Source organism: Mytilus trossulus, chromosome 5, assembly GCF_036588685.1.
Source record: "Mytilus trossulus isolate FHL-02 chromosome 5, PNRI_Mtr1.1.1.hap1, whole genome shotgun sequence".
In the NCBI taxonomy this organism is placed as follows: Eukaryota; Metazoa; Mollusca; class Bivalvia; order Mytilida; family Mytilidae; genus Mytilus; species Mytilus trossulus.
The window spans coordinates 62,163,347-62,186,633 of NC_086377.1; the positions used below are offsets into that span (position 1 = coordinate 62,163,347).

The 23,287-nt window shown below is 33.0% G+C and overlaps 1 protein-coding gene across 1 annotated transcript in view; it reads right to left on the minus strand.

Annotated features, from left to right (window-relative positions):
- LOC134719018 (sodium-coupled monocarboxylate transporter 1-like) overlaps positions 1-23,287 on the minus strand; it is a 38,448-nt gene that overhangs the window by 11,051 nt on the left and 4,110 nt on the right. The window contains exons 2-12 of the mRNA XM_063581928.1: positions 19,039-19,310; positions 17,035-17,168; positions 15,775-15,843; positions 15,152-15,203; positions 14,752-14,819; positions 12,441-12,521; positions 11,259-11,332; positions 10,218-10,358; positions 8,294-8,429; positions 6,518-6,603; positions 1,050-1,165 (exon numbers count right to left, since the gene is read on the minus strand). Coding sequence (XP_063437998.1) covers positions 1,050-1,165; positions 6,518-6,603; positions 8,294-8,429; positions 10,218-10,358; positions 11,259-11,332; positions 12,441-12,521; positions 14,752-14,819; positions 15,152-15,203; positions 15,775-15,843; positions 17,035-17,168; positions 19,039-19,240 — 1,159 coding nt within the window. The 5' untranslated portion in view covers positions 19,241-19,310. The remainder of the gene's footprint in view (positions 1-1,049; positions 1,166-6,517; positions 6,604-8,293; positions 8,430-10,217; positions 10,359-11,258; positions 11,333-12,440; positions 12,522-14,751; positions 14,820-15,151; positions 15,204-15,774; positions 15,844-17,034; positions 17,169-19,038; positions 19,311-23,287) is intronic.

Genomic DNA, 23,287 nt, shown 5'->3' on the forward strand with positions numbered 1-23,287 from the left:
GGTATGTTAATTGTGAATTAAATGCTTCCCAATTAGTTGACTTAAATTGGCTACTAAGTTTTTCAAAAGAAGATACTGTAAACCATCTAATTTTTAGCTTGGATTTATTTTCGCGACTTTTTTTAGTGTAAAAATAACACCAATTTAAATCGTTGCAAATATGTAAAACTTGGATGTTTCTGTATTTAACTACATCAAGTTAATTAGAAAATCGCGAAATTAAATTGGCGCAAAATGGACTCGAATTTGCTAAACGCGAAATAAAGTATCCGTGAAAATAAGTTGGTTTACAGTATTTTTGGGGGTACCATTGAATATTATGCTAGGGAAATCCTAATTGATGCCAGTCAAAGAAAATGAATGCAAATTTGACAATAAATCAATTAATGAACATTAATATTCCAATAAAAGGTGTGTCTATTTTTTAATTGTGAAATATAGGTATGAATATATAGAATGTACATTAAAAAATAAACATAAAAATGAATGCTTGAAAGTCATATGAAATGAGTGAGTGGTGAAAAATAATATTTATCCAATTCTTGAACCAATGCATGTATATATCATAAACTTAGTCGTCTGTGAACGATTTTTTCATTTTTACGCAAATATATTGTATAATCGTCGTTTTTTTTCTCTCTGTCTATTATGATTTAACAAATATGGCTGCTCATTAAACATCTTATTTTAATGCCAAAGTTTACCGATTGTCGCCTTATAGCAAACAAATTACAAAAAGCATGGGCATTGAGCACGTGTTTAACATGAATAGTCAGATAATTGTTTATTTTAATAACAGATGCGTATTGCGATCACCGGATGTTTACGAGGAGGGTTACGCTCAGGTCACTATGCATACGGGAAATATGTCGGCGAATTGCTACCTGGAAGCAAGCAATTAAAAATAAATAAACTTCTTCTAAATGTAGACAAAATGAAGAATTTTCCTCATATATGTACATAAGTTGTAAAGTGAAAACTATCCATTTAGTTATAAAAAACATGTGCATATTTTTTTGATTTGAGGTTTCTTATGACTTTGAACATACCTAATAACTTTGTGATTCTCATTCTAACAATTTCTGGTCTGGATGGCTTGATGCATGGCTTTATCATGTCTTCATATGTTACAGCTACCATAGAACTAAGATTGGATGACAACGTGCTGGAATAATTAGAAAACATGATTGTTGTCAATTCTTTGGAATTTAATGTTACTGTTATACAAGTGAGAGGTTTAGCTAGCTATAAAACCAGGTTTAATCTACCATTTTCTACATAAGAAAATGTCTGTGCCAAGTCAGGAATATGACAGTTGTTATCCATTCTTTCATGTGTTTCAGTTTTTGACTTAACCATGCATTTGATTTGGACCTTTCCATTTAGAATTTTCCTTGGAGTTATTTGGCTGGTGGCCTCCATAAGAATTTTCAGTTTGTGACAAATTTTTAATGGGATTGACATGCAGATCTTTTCTATACGGTGGTACCCTACACTTTGAGTAAAACTAATTTAGCTCGGTTAAATTTTATAAAATATTAACAGAATATGTAATCTTACCCTTTGACAAACATATACAAATTTAAAAAAATTGAAACACATAATTTATCTTAAAATTTGTTTGGATATATAGTAGTTTGAGAAATCTTATTTTAGTCATTGTAAAGCTTAAAATTTCTTTAACACAAGAATGTGTTTAAAACATTCACCTGATTTTTACAGAGTTATTTCCCTGTAATTTTTATGTAGCACCATAAGTCAACAATAACATATAACATATTACACTATGTCTAAACCACACCGGCAGAATTTGATCGGACTCGATGGTATCTAACGTCCGGCACAATGACGGAACATCAATAGACAGAAGAAAGATAGGTTTCTCCTTATTTTCTTATTTTTTTAATGATATCGAAGAATATATAAACATATACAACTATTTTCTATTGTGAGATGCAATATTTTCTACAACCGTTCTATATTAACGGAGAAATAAGTCAAAATCCATGTCAAAATGACGAATTGAATGAACCTTGCCTCGAAATTGTTCAATTTCTCTTTAAATTGTTCACATTGTACGGAAAGAAAGGTACGGGAAGATAGATATTGACACGGAGATTGCAAATTTAGTTATTATGAGCATCTCAATAATTGTAACTCTGTGTATGGAACGAAAGAAATGGGTCATGTCAAATAAAAATACACCGGTTTCGTCATTGTTGTTTACTACACAACACCAGGTTTCGTCTATATATATCACCCGGTTTTTTATATTTTTTCAAAACCAACAATTTATGAAAAGCAACGTTAACACGGATCTGAACATTGTCTTTCGAAAGAATTTAATATAATACCCATAAAGTAAACTTGGCGTGTTTACATTTATTTACATAGGTAATTATAGTACTACACATTTTCCTAATGAAAGTGGTATCCGTTATTTCACTGATCTTCAAACTAATTTTAAATGGAATATAAATACTCAATAGCAAACACTGATATCTAATTATTTTTTTAACATTAACATTAAGATATTATTTTTATATAGGTTTTAAGATACATCGCAGTATGTGACCCCCATTTTTTTTACAAAGAAAACCTAATTAACGCTTAAAAACAAAATTTAAAACATCACCTTAAAACATCAGCAGAAGTTAAGATTTATATTACTAAGAAGTGTGTAAAGTTTGATGCTATAATGATTAACCATTTTGAGATATGGCGCGACATGTTAAAAAAAACACACTCCTGTTTTACTTACAAAGTTCTGTAACTCAAAAAGATTTAATTTGATTTTCACTAAAAGGTTTACAAATCGTTTGACCATTTCAAGAAATAACTTTGTTAAGTTTCATGAAAACTAGATAAGCTGTTCTCAAGTTACGGTGCGACATGTTTACGCTGGACAGAAAGATGGACGGATCGCTAGACGGACGGACGGACTGACGGACCGAATGACTAATAGATGAAGGAACGGACGGATGGAAGGACAGATGGACAGACGGGTGTATACAATAATACGTCCTGTCAAAATTGGAATGGGCGTGTAAAAACGCAAAAAAATGAAAAAAAAATTGTAATTAAAGGTCAATAAGTTTTATTAGGATATCGGTCAAGTCGATTTATTTGTATATTTGTCTGCCTTATCATTTTCCTATATAACTTTTATATATATTAGAGAAAAATGTATAGAAATCGATAAAAAGAACTTTATATTTGGCATTTATTATAATAAACATAATCCAACTCACATAATCCGATTTCCCGGGTGTCCCTGTTTTCTCATTTCTTACAATATTTTAATTCGTTATATACTTTATAAGATAAGTGGCGAATTTAGATGACGTATAGGTTGCACGCCCCAACCCCACCTTCGGTTGCCAAAACTATATTGATTCCTGTATTTAACGATTTTGTAAAAAAAAAAAATCAAAATATTGTTCGACTCGCTATGCTCGGCGGTATGTACAAGTTGTTTGAAATACGCCCACTTTGAAATAAACTGAATCCGTCTGTCCGTATATATTGCCAAAATATATTGACCAACGTCAGTGTACGATCATCATAACACAATGGCGACAGTACAGACTCGTTTTTATTTTTAATAATGTTAACAAAATAATTATTATTGAATTTTATCGATGACCTAAAACTATTTTTATACTAATTTGTACATAGCAGTATAGTTACAATTAGTGATAAATAAATTTTATTTTAATGCATGGTAGTTGTAATCCTACATTCTATGTCGATTATGCATGCATATACATTTGTCTTATCATCAACCTTTATCCTTAAGAAGATTTATTTTTAACGATGGTAGAAAAGATTACACACATGGAATGATTAGATTACTAATAAAGGTGTCCATTCTTTTGTGCGAGAAAATCACATATCAGTTGTGTGTTTCGATTTTTAAGACCGTAAACTTTAATTTCAAGTTTAAACATGTTCAACATACCGGGTATTTTCCGATAACTCATATAGAAAACGTATATTTAAAGAGCTTTAATCTCAATATGCTGTTAAAAAAGTTCGGAATGCAAAGTAAAATTAAAATATTTGAGTTCTATAAGAGTAGGAATTTGCTTATTATTTATTTGAATCTGAGACTCATATAAATAATAAGCCGCTGTCCGGTGAACGAACTTGTTTTCGAACGACCCACAAAACTCCTTTTGAACAATGAAATTAAATAATCAATTATAATGTTATGCGATTATGATTTTTTTTATTTGACCAAACCGGGTTATGCATTTTGAAATCTATGACGAAACCGGGTTGTATACATGGACGAAACCGGCCAGTTCCATTTTGACATGACCCATTTCTTTCGTTCCATACACAGAGTTACAATTATTGAGATGCTCATAATAACTAAATTTGCAATCTCCGTGTCAATATCTATCTTCCCGTACCTTTTCGAGGCAAGGTTCACTCAATTCGTCATTTTGACATGCATTTTGACTTATTTCTCCGTTAATATAGAACGGTTGTAGAAAATATTGCATCTCACAATAGAAAATAGTTGTATATGTTTATATATTCTTCGATATCATTAAAACTAGAGGCTCTAAAGAGCCTGTGTCGCTCACCTTGGTCTATGTGCATATTAAACAAAGGACACAAATGGATTCATGACAAAATTGTATTTTGGTGATGGTGATGTGTTTGAAGTTCTTACTTTACTGAACGATTTTGCTTCTTACAATTATATCTATAATGAACTTTGCCCATTAGTAACAGAAGACTATATTTGGTAAAAATTTACATAAATTTACCAAATTAATGAAAATTGTTAAAAATTGACTATAAAGGGCAATAACTCCTTAAGGGGTCAATTGACCATTTAGGTCATGTTGACTTATTTGTAGATCTTACTTTGCTGAACATTATTGCTGTTTACAGTTTATCGCTATCTATAATAGTATTCAAGATAACCAAAAACGGCAAAACTTCTTTAAAAATTACCAATTGGAGGGCAGCAACCCAACAACCAGTTGTCCAATTCATCTGAAAAATTCAGGGCAGATAGATATTGACTTGATTAACAATTTAACTTCTTGTCAGATTTGCTCTAGATGCTTTGGTTTCATAGTTATAAGCCAAAAACTGCATTTTACCCCTATGTTCTATTTTTAGCCGTGGCGGCCATCTTGGTTGAATGGCCAGGTCATCGGACACATTTTTCAAACTAGATACCCCAAAGATGATTGTGGCCTAGTAGTTTCAGTGGAGATTTTGTAAAAGATTACTTAGATTTATGAAAAATGGTTAAAGATTGACTATAAAGGGCAATAACTCCTAAAGGGGTCAACTGACCATTTTGGTCATGTTGACTTATTTGTAGATCTTACTTTGCTGAACATTATTGCTGTTTACAATTTATCTCTATCTATAATAATATTCAAGATAATAACCAAAAACAGCAAAATTTCCTCAAAATTACCAATTCAGGGGCAGCAACCCAACAACCGATTGACCGATTCATCTGAAAATTTCAGGGCAGATAGATCTTGACCTGATAAACATTTTTATCCCATGTCAGATTTCCTCAAAATGCTTTGGTTTTTGAGTTATAAGCCAAAAACTGCATTTTACCCCTATGTTCTATTTTTAGCGGTGGCGGCCATCTTGGTTGGTTGACCAGGTCACGCCACACATTTTTTAAACTAGATACCCCAAAGATGATTGTGGCCAAGTTTGAATTAATTTGGCCCAGTAGTTTCAGAGGAGAAGATTTTTGTAAAAGATTACTTTAATTTACGAAAAATGGTTAAAAATTGACTATAAAGGGCAATAACTCCTAAACGGGTCAACTGACCATTTTGGTCATGTTGACTTATTTGTAGATCTTACTTTGCTGAACATTATTGCTGTTTACAGTTTATCTCTATCTATAATAATATTCAAGATAATAACCAAAAACAGCAAAATTTCCTCAAAATTACCAATTCAGGGGCAGCAACCCAACAACCGATTGACTGATTCATCTGAAAATTTCAGGGCAGATAGATCTTGACCTGATAAACATTTTTACCCCATGTCAGATTTGCTCTAAATGCTTTGGTTTCTGAGTTATAAGCCAAAAACTGCATTTTACCCCTATGTTCTATTTTTAGCCGTGGCGGCCATCTTGGTTGGTTGACCGGGTCACGCCACACATTTTTTAAACTAGATACCCCAATGATGATTGTGGCCAAGTTTGGTTTGATTTGGCCCAGTAGTTTCAGAGGAGAAGATTTTTGTAAAAGTTAACGACGACGGACGACGACGGACGACGACGGACGACGGACGCCGACGACGGACGCCGGACGCAAAGTGATGGGAATAGCTCACTTGGCCCTTCGGGCCAGGTGAGCTAAAAATAAGAAAATAAGGAGAAACCTATCTTTCTTCTGCCTATTGATGTTCCGTCATTGTGCCGGACGTTAGATACCATCGAGTCCGATCAAATTCTGCCGGTGTGGTTTAGACACAGTGTATTAGCTTCTCTCAAATCCATAATTAACCCTACCTTAAAGCACCACAGAATAGACCAGCTATAAATAGACCAGGAATCCCAGGAAATCCCAGCATCTCTGATACAAAATATGGAATGATCTACAACCAAATGAAAAGGTATAACATTGTATTGTAGAAACCTGCTTTAAAGTCACATACAAGAATGTTAATATGCCTTTCCTAAGCCAACAGCCTGTAGTTCAGTTGTTGTTATTTGTTCATGTCTGTCTGTGGTTTTTTTTCATAAATTGTTTTGTTATAACTTAAGTCATTAGTTTTTATAATAGATGTATTTACACTTGTATGCAAATTTGTCCGCCATTACATAAAATCGCACATGGTTCCCTTAAACTTTGACATCATAATTCAAAACATTTGACGTCACAACTAAAAAGTGATTGTTGCTTGTCGTCAAAAGGTTATTCCGAGGTGATATAAGGTCATTCGGCGGCAAAATACAGCTAAAGATCAAAAGTGAAAATACTTTTATTGATTTGTCTTTTTTTTATGTTGAGCTTTTTATATAAAGCCAACACTATGGTTCATGTTTTTTTCATTGTTAATAGTGTACAGTTGCCTATAAATGCTGACATCCACTTCATTAAAACTCCTCATCAGGTTTTTGCTTATATAACTACTTTGCAGATTTACAGTGAATACTTCATTACTAGACCAAATATTTTATGATTCAATGAATAATTTGTAATCTAAGAATGTTGATTTTTCCGACATAGTCGGTATAGTTTCGGTTTGTGCCCTTTGAACTTAAGGACGCTCAACTATGGCAACAGAATATGCATGCTCGAAAATCCTTTCTGTGATTGGACAAAATGCTATCATGGTGGGTGATTTGGTTGTGTTTGAAAAAACGTCTCATTAGTTATATCGTGATGAAAAGCAAGTGAAAAACTATAAATATTTGAACTAGATCTTACAAAGATTCATAATTTTAATAAAACAATTGTTTCTCCAATAGCTCTTTGCGTCCATGACATCTGTTTATTCGGGACAATTATATAATTTTTAATGTAAACTTTGTAGTACATGACTTTTAGAACGCACCTACGCATGTGAGATTTCAGCTGGGTTTTGGTGAATGTAAACAGAAAGATACGAGGACCTTAAGTCATTGTGCTTCTGAAGGTTATCGAAATGATAGTTTTAAACATATACTCAAATTTAAATACGTCGGATATCTTTTTTAAAGATAGTTCTTGTTTATTCTTTGATTATCTTGTTGAAAAAAATAATAAATGGTTATTGTGAAGTCATTATTATTTGTTGAATACCAATTTTTGTGGGATTCATGGGTACAGGAGAATCACTAATTCAAATGTTCAACAAATAACATATTTTTAAAAGGCTTTGTATACAACTACATACCAAATATCATTGACCTACGACTTCAGGTTCACCACAAACTGACCTAATCACAAACTAATACATGTAAAATAAGCAAAAGTTTTGAGGTCAATAGACCATGACTGAGGGGGCGGAGTCAAATTATCTGCATAGAAACAAGATGTGCCAATGCTTATACAACTGCATACCAAACATGATTGACCTACCACTTGCCGTTCACCATTAACTAGACCTAATCACAAACTAATACATTGTTGACTCCGCTGCGGTTGCCGCTGGCACTGGAAACAATATACCTATGTCTCGCTTTTTGACTCTGACAAGGCGAGAAAAAAATTGTAGTTATGTGATTGCTTGGAAACTCATAGTTGTCTCATTGGAAATTATACCACATCCCCTTATTTCTATATTACACTGCAATACCCACCTGATTGGAATTTTTAATATCATTATTGGCAAGAGGATCACAGCCTTTAACTGCGTAGTAGGCAAAGACAGAAACACCCGCTACACATGACATGGTTATCATTATAAATACACCAACAATATTCATCATCACAGCTCTGAAAATTGAAAAAAAAACACATTACAATATTTATTACATCATACCTGTAGCCAGGAGGGGTTCGGGGGGGGTTCTTATCTGTTTGAATTGTGACTGTTAAAGTTGAGTTCGTGAGTCCAATAACCCCCATTTGGAAATTCCTGACTTCCGGCATGAGACTAGTCTACTCTGAAAGGAATGGTAGTTTACCTAATCTAATGATGACTTCATGGTTCAGCTAGCAAGCAAGCAAACCAAAGATATCACTTTTATCTACACACTCATTGAAGTTGGCTGTAAACTATAAATACAATTTGAACAATATTTTATCAAAATCAATCTTTCAAACTTTAAAAGTCAGCATAAATTAGGATGTTTGTTTTCTATTTTGAAATGTATTTTATTTGACGTGTCAGGGTCTTTTATAGCAAATTACATAATTTTGGTTTTGCTTATTTTTGAAGGTTGTGACCTATAGTTCTTTACATCTTGTCTAAACATGTCTAATGGTTTTCTTGTTCAATCAATGGCATGAAATGTTAGTTATTTCAACTTAAATGGATTCAGAATTAAAACATGATAATTGTAAACCAACTTATTTTCGTGAATACTTAATTTCATGTTTAGCAATTTTCAGCTGACTTTGCAGCATTTTTTTTGGTTGTTTACTCATTTTCTGGATGTAATTATATAAGAAAAGACCCAACTGGTATATAATCATGATTATCTTTTTTTCATGTTAATTTTCCTCCTGCAGAAAATAAATCACTCAGGAAAAGGAGTAGGTCCAGTAAGACCCCCTTTTGGCCCAAAAATATAGCAGTTTTACAAAATTGTTAAAATGTAAACATTTAGTTATTTATTGGACAGAAGAATGATTCTGCTTCATAAATATGGGCTGTTTTTTACAATACAATGCATATATATCGTGTACTAGCATCATTAACTCTTGCTAAATTACCGAAATCTTCACAGTTCTAGCATGTTAGTTAAATTTTAGACGGTTTCTGTGTAAAACGAAAGTGACCGCATTCATGTTCATCCTTAATATTGAAATATGAGTTGTATTTGATGACAACACATAACATATATAAAGGTTGAGGATGAACACAGATGCGGCCACTTTCATGTTTGACACAAAATCCATCTGAAAAGTGACATTTTTCTGCATATTTGGTAAGTTTTTCATATTAGAGCTAGAATCGGATCATTTTTAATGACTAACTCAGTTAAAATCTTTCACATGAACTAATTGAATCAAATGAAATAGACACTTAAGTGTTTAAAAAGTGGTCAAAATCTTTCGTCAAATGAACATGAAATTTGAGGCCAGAATCGGTCCTTACCGGACCTACTCCTTTGTTAGTTTACAGTTTTCCTATGAATAATTTGGATGATCTATAGACAAAAATTATTAAACACACAGAAATTTGTGGGAAGGTTAAAAAATGAATGAAACTCAGTGAAGTCTGATAATTATTGAAGAAAATTCATTTATAGTTGGTTTTTCCCCAGGAAATTGAACAAAGCATTACAACATGTTAGTTTTTTCGTACAACTGTAAAATTTTAAAATCATCAAAGAGGGTCTAAAGATACCAGAGGTACAGTCAAACTTGTAGATGGAAAATAAACTGTCAATGCCATTGCTAATAAAGAAAAAGACAAACAGACAATTAATAGTACACAAGACATAACATAGGAACCGAAAACCTCAGCAACAGGAACTACACCAAAAACTGGGGGTGATCTCAGGTGCTCCCTAAGGGTAAGCAGATCAAAGATGCTGTGTTTTCTCGATAACTTACTTCCTGGCTTCATTAAGTGAAGATAAGGCACTAAATCTCTGGATACTTGACTGACTGGCTCCGTATGTTCCAGTCCAGTTAATCATTCCTCCAACTACTAAAGCCCAGAAAGTGTGACGAACTGTAGGATCAGGATCGAAGCTTAAAAGGAAAAAATATGACAAATTAATAAAAACAAATTGAATATAAAGGACTTCATCTTTTGATGTAAGGCTATTTAAATCGATAGACAACTTTCAAGTTCCATGCATTTCCATCAAAAACTTTGTTTTTAGTGAACATCATTCGTGTGGGCATTATTACTTCCGTTCCAAGGTTGAGTGAGTGGTTGGAAAACTATGATGCCATATTGCACAAATTATTCTGCAAATTTAATTCTCAAAATTGACAATCAGCAGGCCCATAGCCAGGAATTTCCAAAGGGGGGTTGGTTTGACTCACAAACTCGACTTTAACAGTCACAATTCGAACAGAACATCGACTTTAACAGTGCTTATTTGTTTTCAAGGGGGGGGTTCGTCCAAACCCCCCGAACTCCCCTGGCTACGGGTATGATCAGTACTGCTGCCCTTAGGGAATTTTGATGAAGTATCTACAGAACAACCATTACTTCTAGATTATCATACAGAATGATGATCACTTAGACGCTTGATGAATGTTAATAGTGCAGGGTAACAGGCGATCTCTGGTAAATGACGTCACCTGGGCACACATACAGAGTTTTTTCCAGTGACGGACAAACTCGAAAGTGGTCTTTTGCTATATTATCATTCAATGGTTTTAAAAAATTATTGCTTTACACAAGGGACTGTAATTATTGAATTTGTGATATTTGTCAAACCATTTCCAGGCTCTTAAAACTTTATACTGAATTTTGTTTTCATTCAAGCATCACTGACAAGTCTTTTGTAGACAAAATTCATTTCTGGCGTACAAAATGTACTTCTGTCAATGCTTTTACACCCCAATTAAAAAAAGTTACAATAAAAATCATTTAATTCTTAATTGCAAGTCAACAGCTGTACGTAACTATGAACTTACTTCCAGAAATCTATTCTGTTCCATTTAGAGTTAATTTCCCATACTCTATCAAACCCTCCAACATCAAGTGTGGCCTAAATTAAAAACAAAAAAAACTTAAAAGATCTTAATCACATTTGATTTTTCAGGGAAAAAACTATACTTGAATATTTTACATTTTTTTTATCAACAATATAGATCTTTACACACTGTGGATTCATTATAAATTCCTTATTATTCATAGCATGTCAATTTTTGTTGATTTTGTGGGTTTAGGTGAACCACAAATATTAGTTTAACATATTTATTTATAGTGGATTGGGAAACAAGTTTTGCAACTTATATTAATCCCTAACCACTTTGCGGGTGTGAGTGCTGCCTTGTAGGGGCATTAGCCTTCTCTTTTTCGAATTCTACAAGGGTTTCTTTAACGTGCAAGAGATATGGCTTTCTTTTTACACGGGTCAGCCATTTATCATCCCCTTCTGACCGACTATCATTGTTTCCTTAAGACCATACTCGCAAATGGTGTCAAGGGAGAGCCGAAAATTGAGTTCCTGAAATTTTCATCCCGAAAGGGAATCGAACCAGGAACCTTTGTGTTAAGAGTCTGATGTACTAATCACTACACCAAAGCTCACAAATATCAATATTAACAAAAGTGTCTATGACTTGAATGCAGACCTAATCAAAACAACAAAATCAAATATCCAGGAAAAAACATTTTTTTCCTCAATCAACGGAAATTTGTACCTATGAAATAAATGAATTCACAGAACTGTAAATTCAGAAATTATTGCATGTTTTTATTATTACGAATTGGCCATTTAAGACATTTTTGTGATCCTGTTTAATTCAAATAAAATAAGAACCATAACTCCTGAATGGTAATTGTCAAAATCGCCATTATTGGACTTGACCTTCATTTAGTTGTCAGTAACAATATATTAAAATTTAAAAAGCCTTGGTTAAACGGTTCATGAGTTAATGCAAGGACAACATTTGATTGGCGAAAACTGACTGCTGTACATCCCCAAATTAATAATCACCATTTTTGTCACAAAAATCTGGTAAAAAATTCAAAATATGAGTTTAAATTATTGTGGTTATCACCATGTCCCATTATTCATTACAATGAAAACATTGCAATAATTTCTGAATTTACAGTGATTAACACAACCTGGCAATATAAAGACAACTTACCCTTATGACAATAGCTAATATGCCAGCTACCATAATCAAAGCTTGAAAGACATCCACCCATATTACAGCTTTAAGTCCACCCTGGAAAAGGAGACAAATATTAACTTCTGTAGATTCATTATATATTTGTATACCGGTAATACTAATTTTTGTGTTTTTGGCACAAAATTAAACTTAAGACAAAACCCTGAATTCATGCCTCCTAGAAAATACCAATTAGATATAGGAAGATGTGGTGTGAGTGCCAATGAGACAACTCTCCATCCAAATAACAATTTAAAAATTAAACCATTATAGGTTAAAGTACGGCCTTCAACACGGAGCCTTGGCTCACACCGAACAACAAGCTATAAAGGGCCCCAAAATTACTAGTGTAAAACCATTCAAACGGGAAAACCAACGGTCTAATCTATATAAACAAAACGAGAAACGAGAAACACGTATATATTACATAAACAAACGACAACTACTGTACATCAGATTCCTGACTTAGGACAGGTGCAAACATTTGCAGCGGGATTAAACGTTTTAATGGGCCCAAACCTTCTCCCTTTTTCTGAAACAATAGCATAACATCACAACATATAAAAACATACGATAAAATATCAATTAGCAGACTTAACTCAATCAAAAAACGTATGATTACACAAAGAACGAATAAATTTGATCTGCGATATCTGAATACAAATGCACAGTTAATTAAATATTAGAGACAAACAGTCATGTTCATCAATCAAAGAATTTTGGCATCTCCAAATGATGGTGGTACCAAACAACTTAACTGAAATTAATTTGGAATTTTCATAAAATTTGGACAAAATATCTGTTTTTTTACCCTATGACAAAAATATAAAAATTTCCCAAAAAATTGAACCACAAGTTTTATAAGACAAATTTCATTGCATATATGGCCTTTGAAAAAATCTAATTTTGATCATTGAGAAGCTTTATAATTCCTTAACAATAGAAAACAAATTAACAAAGTTATGAAAATAAATTGTTGCAAAATCTTTATTTTTTCATACATGGACTTTGAAAAACTCTAATTTTTATCATTGAGAAGCTTTATACTTCCTTAACAATAGAAAACAAATTAACAAAGTTATGAAAATAAATCTTTGCAAAATCTTGATTTTGACACAGTATTTGTCAATTTTTCAGGATTCCATCTGACTTCATTTTATCCTCCCACAAGTTTGTCATTAAAAGGTTTTGCTGATTCTTACAGAGTTATCTCCCTGTTGTTTTATGTACCACATTAAATGAATTTGCATGATCTGGACAGATACTGTACAGCTACAGTCCACTTTATATACACAGATCTATAATTCCGTCCTGAGCTTTGTTGTATCATGAGGGATTTCATAATCTACGGACAAAACTTAAAGGATGCTCAGCCACCCGTGGATCTTACATTTCTATGTAAATTTCATTTGAAGATGTAGAAACTTATTATGAAATATCTGGTCTGAGCTCCCAGCATGAAATTCCCCAAGTTTAGTCCCTGTTAAATCACTCTTAAATGCTAAGTTTTTTATTTGAAATCTTATAAAAAATTATCCAAATTCATAAGTTCATGATTATCAAGTATACCCATTTTCCCCTTCACAATTAAAAGCAAATCTTTTTATGGTGATATTTATTTCTAAAAAACTTAAGTTTTGCATTTTTCATATCAAACTTTTTTTGGCTCAATTTTGAAGATTGTACAGTAACTTATAGCTACTATAGTTGTCTTACTGCAGGCAATATAAAAAAGAAGATGTGGTATGATTGCCAATGAGACAACTATCCACAAAAGACCAAAATGACACAAACATTAACAACTACAGGTCACTGTACGGCCTTCAACAATGAGCAAAGCCCATACCACATAGTCAGCTATAAAAGGCCCTGATAAGACAATGTAAAACAATTCAAACGAGAAAACTCACGGCCTTATATATTCAATGAACGAAAAACAAATATGTAACACATAAACAAACGACAACCACTGAATTACAGGTTCCTGTAAGCATACCACATTTTCTTATTCTCAAAATCATTGATAATTGGGAAAAGTGTTTTTCAGTAAAAAAAAAAAAGGATTAATTCTGATTTATTGTTTGTCATCTCAATGATAGATTTTCTTGCTTGAGCCGCCTCGGCAAAAGTGAGAAAAGCAATCCAATTGAGATGCCCAATGATACCATTAATCTGTTTATCACTATTTTACCTATAACAACATTGTCAATTGTGCTCTCTTAGTTTCTTGCGACACTTTTTTTCAATAATAGTGATAATTTAAACAAGTATTTAAAAACTATCTTACCATAAATGTATAAAATGTACAGATGCAACCAATAATAATAAAAGAGGCCCATTGTGGGAAACCACTCACTGAAAAAAGTGAAAACAAATGTTAATATTTTTGTCATCAAGATTTTATATAGTTAAAAACATAAAAATTACTTCTTAAATTTTATTGGAAAATAAATGAAATAAGGTGACTCACTCAGCTGACCATGTTAGACAGGTGACTGCTGAAATGAGTTAAACTATATAAAGAGAAACTTTAAGAGGGTCTGAAATTGACCATTGGAAGCAGGCGACTGATGAACCAAGATGACTTTTTAGGCAGGTTTGTCTGTTTACTATAAATACACAAAAATGGCAGACCTTCATAAATAATACTTTTATAGCATGCTTTAAAAGGTTTGAAATATAAATACCTGCTTGAAGAGCTGTTGATGGAGCGAAGCTGGCTATCCCTGTGTATATTAACTGAAAACAAATACAGCTGCAGTTGAACAAAAATGTATTATCAATAATATACCGTATAGCAGGTTATTTTGGTGGGTGTAAAATATTTTGCGATTTTCATTGAATAAGGTATACATAACAGTTTGGCAGTGATTATTTTGGTGAATACAAAACTTTTATCAATACCTTTGCATGTACACTGTTAAATTGGCACAATCATTTTTGGTGATTTTGTTCCATCTGCGAAAAATAATCGAAAATTTACACCCCATGAAAATAAACCGCTATACAATAATTGTCAAATCCCAACATTGACCCTGTAATTAGCATAATGAGAGATCAGTTTTTTAGTTTTCAAATTGCCTAATTATTTCCATTTTCTTCTAGAATACTATTGCCTTATAAATTTCCTGTTAAATTCAAAAATGCTTTCTTAAGGTTAACTAGAACAAGAGGCTGCCAGAGCAACAACAAACCGAATTTGTTAACATTTATTTTTCATTCCTGGCATTTTTCAATATGTACTTCTGTCAAGACTTTTGCACCACAATCAATTCACAAAGAGAACCCTTCAACACTTAAGTTAGATTACCATAGAGAGATTGTTGATGATTGTTCCCGTTAATCTGGCCGCCCTGGAATTGTATCTCATTTCTAAATACTGCAAATAAAATAATCTCAAAATTAAATCATTCAGAAATTTAGAAAAATAACTATTATTGAATTCAAGAATTGAATGCTTCTTTTTGTACTTCATCGGGGTGTAAAAGCATTGTTCAAAGTACATTTTGTATGAAGTGATTCATTTTAAAAGTGTGTGCAAAGTCAATGCTTTTACACCCCGAAGAAGTTACAAAAAGAAGCATGCAATGCTTATAATTTCAATTTTAGCTAGGATTATGAAAACACAATTTTCATCAAGTTTTTATTTTACCTGTGTACTTTATTGTTGGAACTCTTGTCATCATGAATAATACATTGTATTGTGTAATGTAATTGATTAAGGAATAACTGGAGATTGCAGTGTAGCCAATCAGAATAATGTATTATAATGAAACATACATGGAATGCATGTAGTCAGGAACTTTTCAAATGGTGGTTACTTCTACTTGCAACAAACAAAATATCTGTGTTTAATTGTAAGGTCTACTATCATGACACAAATTGTACTAAAGATTTGAAAAATTTGTTATTCAATTTCTAAGGATGTGAATTAAGCATTAGATCCAATTTGGGTACTCATCATAACCAAATCATGGATCGTTTGGAGGTCTGTTCAAACCAATTTTTCTATGATTCAATATGATTGAAACTAAATTGGTGGATAATTTAGTAATTAAGGATAGGGGAGGGTTGAGATCTCAAAAAACATGTTCAACCCTGCCACATTTTTGCGCCTGTCCCAAGTCAGGAGCCTCTAGCCTTTGTAAGTCTTGTATGATCTTTAATTTTAGTTTCTAACTAATCATTTTCTAATGTACTGTGTATATATACATTTCAGGTATCAGTCATCCTTTTTATTAAAGATATAAACCTAGGATGATGTTGACTCTCATTTATAACTGATACCAATATTGAAATAATTTTAAAATGTTCTCCAACACTGTAAACGATTTTGTTGTCAAACAGTTGTGTATAATTCAGAGTTTATTATGACATCCATTATCACTGAACAAGTATAGGTATTTGTTTAGGTGCCAGCTGAAGGATGCCTCCGGGTACGGGAGTTTTTTGCTGCATGGAAGACCTACATGAATTGGTGACCTTCTGCTGTTGTCTGATCTATGGTCGGGTTGTTGTCTCTTGGACACATTTCCCATTTCTATTATCAATTTTATCTACAAAATATTACCTGATACATGCTTGTCATCTTAAGAGGGTAAAATAATGGTACAAATAAAATGGTTGCCATGACAACTGCCCACATCTGTCCAAACACATATAAAAAATACTGGGTCCCTTTAGTGTACATTTCTGCAGGTGCACCTGTTCAAAAAAATAGAGTAATTGATAGTTAAATGCATATTCAGGGTGGAAACATGCTAATATAATATGAATAATAACCCAGATTTGTCATGTTGTATGAAAGTTGGATTTTAAGAAGTTATTCTACATATCTCGACCTATATCTTAATTTACATCTAGATCATTACTTGTAAACAATTCGAAAATTGACATGTGAGAAGATAGAAATTGTGTATGAAACTTCATTTTCCTATGAACCAGGCTGCAAATTCAAATTTGAATAGGGGACAGAATTCAAGTATCTTAGACATGTTAGAACGTAAAACTAAAAATATTTTGAAAAAGCTTGACTTTATAGCTGACTATGTGGTATGGGCTTAAATCATTGTTGAAGGTGAACAGTGACATATATTTGTTAATTTCTGTGTCATGTGCTCTCTGGAGAGTTGTCCGATTGACTAATATCCTACCACATATTCATTTTTAAATTGAACCTAAACTAGAGGCTCTAAAGAGCCTGTGTCGCTCACCTTGGTCTATGTGAATATTAAACAAAGGAAGCAGATTGAGTTATTGCCCTTTAAAGTCAATTTTTAACCATTTTTTTGGTTTGATGGCCAGGTCACCGGACACATTTTTTAAACAAGAAACCCCAATGATGATTGTGGCCAAGTTTGGATCAATTTGGCACAGCAGTTTCAGAGAAGAAGATTTTAGTAAAAGATATATAAAATTTACGAAAAATGGTTAAAAATTGACTTTAAAGGGCAATAACTCCTAAAGAGGTCAACTGACCAGTTTGGTCATGTTGACTTATTTGTAAATCTGACCTTGCTGAACATAATTGCTGTTTACAGTTTACCTATATCTATAATAATATTCAATATAATAACCAAAAACAGCAAAATTTCCTTAAAATTACCAATTCAGGGGCCGCAACCCAAAAACAGGTTGTCCAATTCATCTGAAAATTTCAGGGCAGATAGATCTTCACCTGATTAACAATTTTACTCTAAATGCTTTGGTTTTTGAGTTTTAAGCCAAAAACTGCATTTTACCCCTATGTTCTATTTATAGCCATGGCGGTCATCTTGGTTAGTTGGCGGGGTCACCGGACACAATTTTTAAACTAGATACCCCAATGATGATTGTGGCCAAGTTTCAAATAATTTGGCCCAGCAGTTTCAGAGGAGAAGATTTTTCTAAAAGATTACTAAGATTTACGAAAAATGGTTAAAAATTGACTATAAAGGGCAATAACTCCTAAAGTGGTCAACTGATCATTTTGGTCATGTTGACTTATTTGTAGATCTTACTTTGCTGAACATTATTGCTTTTTACAGTTTATCTCTATCTAAAATAATATTCAAGATAATAACCAAAAACAACAAAATTTCCTTAAAATTACCAATTCAGGGGCAGCAACCTAACAACGGAATGTCAGATTCATCTGAAAATTTCAGGGCAGATAGATCTTAACCTGATTAACAATATTACCCCATGTCAGATTTGCCCTAAATGCTTTGGTTTTTGAGTTATAAGCCAAAAACTGCATTTTACCCCTATGTTCTATTTATAGCCATGGCGGCCATCTTGGTTAGTTGGCGGGGTCACCGGACACAATTTTTAAACTAGATACCCCAATGATGATTTTGGCCAAGTTTGGTTTAATTTGGCCTAGTAGTTTCAGAGGAGAAGATTTTTGTAAAAGTTAACGCAGGACGACGACGACAGACGACGACGACGGACGCCGGACGCCAAGTGATGAGAAAAGCTCACTTGGCCCTTTGGGCCAGGTGAGCTAAAAAATTAACAATGAAATATCAATGGATGTTGTTACATGTGTTTGATTCGCTTTACAAATAAACAATTCCATGAATATATAATGTACCTAAAATCAAAATGGCCGACTGGAATGAGACAAGGATTGAGACAGCAACAGGTAGACAACTCATTTCTCTGTTCCCCATTAGGAACTCTTTGGTAGTTTTCTGTTTCCCTCCAGTTAAGGCATGATAAATCCCAATGCATGCTGAAATGACCAGTATGCTGACAAACACTGCCCAGTCAGCTACTGAAAACTGGTGTTCCATGGCAATGCTGGAATATTTTTACACCACTCAGCAGTCACGATAAATCACATGATCTTCCATATTTACTTCCCTACAATGTTTAGAAAGTTTACAAAATTATTTCTCATTATCATGTTTAGTTTTTCATCACTGTAACCAACAAAATCAAAGTTAAATCATATGTATCATGCGTATAATATCATAATTTGTATTAATTATTCTGCTCTTTCTGGGTGTCTTGATTTACAAACAAGAGTGCACACACTGAAATGTCTCGCCTTATTTACTTATCATTGATATTATGTTGATAGTCCTAATAATAAAGCTTTATTATACATTGTTATAACTGTCACATAAACTAAACATAAACCAAGGAAACTAAATATTGACCTTTGAACCATGAAAATGAGGTCAAGGTCAGATGAACCATGTCAGGTAGACATGTACAGCTAACAATTCTTCCATACAACAAATAAAATTGACTTATTGCTTGTAGTTTAAGAAAAACAGACCAAAACACAAAAGCTTAACACTGAGCAATGAACCATAAAAAATGAGGTTAAGGTCAAATAAAACCTGCGCGACTGACATGACTAGATCATGAAATATTTCCATACACCAAATATAGAAGACCTATTGCATATAGTATTAAAAAAAAGGCCAAAACTCAAAAACTTAACTTTGACCACTGAACCATGAAAATGAGGTCAAGGTCATATGCCATCTGCCAGGTAGACCTGTACACCTTACAACCATTCCATACACAAAATATAGAAGACCTATTGCATACAGTATAAGAAAAACAGACCAAAACACAAAAATTTAATTATAACCACTGAACCATGAAAATGAGGTCAAGGTCAGATGACACATGCCAGTTGGACATGTACACCTTACAGTGCTTCCATACACCGAATATACTAGACCTATTGCTTATAGTATCTCAGATATGGACTTGACCATCAAAACTTAACATTGTTCACTGATCTATAAAATGAGGTCGAGGTCAAGTGTGCACTGTCTGACGGGCAAGTGGACCTTACGAGATACGCACATACCAAATATAGTTATCCTATTACTTATAATAAGAGAGAATTTATCATTACAAAAAATCTTAACTTTTTTTTCAAGTAGTCACTGAACCATGAAAATGAGGTCAAGGACATTGGACATGTGACTGACGGAAACTTCGTAACATGAGGCATCCATATACAAAGTATGAAGCATCCAGGTCTCCCACTTTCTAAAATATAAAGCTTTTAAGAAGTGAGCTAACACCGCCGCTGCCGCCGTAGGATCACTTTCCCAATGTCGAGCTTTCTGCGACTTTTTTTTCCAGTTATGTCTTAAAAATAGCTAGGGTAGGTATGTAGGTTTTTATTTTAATTTCAATGTTTTGTTTTACATTGATTCTTTGGGAGTAACATTCTGACTTTAACACAGCTTAAATAAAAATAAAAATATTTAGTGTACATTTTTGTGTAAGTATAGTAACTGGAATCACACATGCATGTACATCTTTTTTATTTGGTCTTATGATTTAGCAAATCTGGGATACAAAGGAAATGTATACTATTCAAAAATTGACTTAAATTTATGAAACCTGATTTAATTCAAACATTTTTTTTCTACTACAGTTATCTTTCACCTGGCTTATTTCCTCTAAACAAGAGTAAAACCACTAGTTTAAAAAAACAGATATTCTCTGAACTAAAGTTTTTGCTTATCATGTTTATTGAAAATGAATAAAAAAGCAGTTTAAGCATTTTATGTATGATTAATAACCCTTTGACAACACTAGGGACATAGATACCTGTATATATGGCCCGTGGCAAACGGCATGTCAATTGTTAGAGATAATAAACAATGAATGTTTTTAAAAAACCACTAAATCTGATGTTCATTAGTTGTCATTTGTTGATGTGGTTCATAATTTAGTGTTTCTCGTTTTTTATATAGATTAGACTGTTGGTTTTTCGGCTTGAATGGTTTTACACTAGTATTTTTTTGTGGCCTTTTATAGCTTGCTGTTCGGTGTGAGACAAGGCTACATGTTGAAGGCCGTACTTTAACCTATAATGGTTTACTTTTAAAAATGGTGACTTGAATGGAGAATTCTCTCATTGGCACTACTACCACTATCATAAACAAGCTTCTGTCCAAGTTTGGTACAAATCCAGGAGTAAATGTAATGTTTCCTGGCAGAAAAACTAAGTCCTTTTACAAGTCAAATATTGAAAAAAGGATTTTGTATTTATTAAATTTACTTCTAGATACTATCTTACAGTACATTTTTCGCGAAAGCCATCCCAAACTCCAAAGTCCGAGTTTTTTCCTGGTGTGACACCAGGAAACGCTGACATCACTCCTTTATTTAAGGTTTAAAAACTTGCTTTGTAATGATTGACATAAATTTGTGTGCATTAAGATTGAGGCTCTAGAAGGTCCTTTTACAATTGATAAACCGGAATCTAAATTATATTCCTTTTCTGAATAAACCAACATCAGCCTTTATATTTACGTTTCTCAGTCAACATAGGACATAAAACCGGACATAGTCAACACTATACATTGTGTATATTAATGGTAGATGAAAACAGGATGCATGTTGTTCAGTTCCTGATGGGCGTTGGTAGAGATCCTCTGTGAAAATTTGTCGATTGGAAAAATTCGATCCACATTTTTTTTAACATATTTCTTTCTTGTAGAACACGATATAATTTAATTTTTATATTCTCTTGTATAAATTGTTGAAATACTTCTTTTTATATTTCGCTGAGGACTTTTAACGAGCAGTAAAATACGGATTGCGCCAATCCAGTTTTATTTTAAATAACTAAAGATCAATAACAGATCATAACAGATAAAAAACATTTTTTCTCCATATAATTAAAAAAGGTTGTTATTATTGTGTTGTGTCTGGGCGGGGAATGTATCTCAGTATTTATGAATATAGGGCTGCCACATTGTATACAAAACTAGTTGTCACTTTACAGTTTCCTTTTTAAATTCAAATACATGTAGTCGGTAAAATTTGTGGTGTAAATACACCCCATATTTAACTCTAAGTACAGACTAACCTCTGCATCTGCAACCGGTTTAAGGGATGGCAGGAACTAGATATATAAATTTTAAATGCATTTTATGTTTTAGAAAATTATAAACTTTTCTAGATTTTGCCTTCCAGTTTTTTTCGTTCCTGTAGAAGGTGCAAAAATTAACCAAGTAGTGAAAACGATTGAGAAGCTCCCCTCATATAATCAATGTTGTGAGTAGTATTGATTTAAATGGACAATGGATGGACAATAGACACCTGTAAATAATAGGTGATTAAAACGGTGTAACTGAGTCACTGCCCTTGCGAAAATGGTGCAGGATATCACAAGATATCCCCAGGATATCTCAGGATAATCTTGAGAAAAATCACAGGGCAATCTTGAGATATCCTGATCCTGAGATAGGGTTAAACATGGGACGGTATTGGAACAAGGATATTCCAGGGATATCCAGAGACAGTCCAGACCATAAATATCCTAGTAGAAAATCCTGTGAAAATCCTGTGCTCAGGATTCCTCAGGTCCTGGTCTCAGGAAATTATCCTGATGTCAGGATTTACAGATTTGCTTGCATTGAGTAAGCCCTGGGATAATCCTGGTATATCCTGTGAATATCCTGACAATGTCCTTAGTTTGTCAGGATTAGATTTGCTTGCATTAAGTTGGTCCTGGTATATCCTGAGAATATCCTGTGAATATCCTTAGAATGTCCTTACTTCAGGACCAATAAATGTCTTGCATGAATTCTATTTATCATGTTTATAAGAAATTACAAAATTTGAGTAAAATCCATTTTTAATGCACATTTTTCTTCTATTGCAAATATTTTCTTAAATTAGTTTGAAACCATATTCCTTATTTTAAACAAGGACAGATCCAGCCATTTCAAAAAGGGGTGTTCCCAACCCTGGATAATAAAAGGGGGTTCAACTATATGTCCCTATTCAAATGTATAGATTGTCCACAAAAAAAAACCAGAATCCTCCCCTGAACACAACTGATAAGGTAGGTG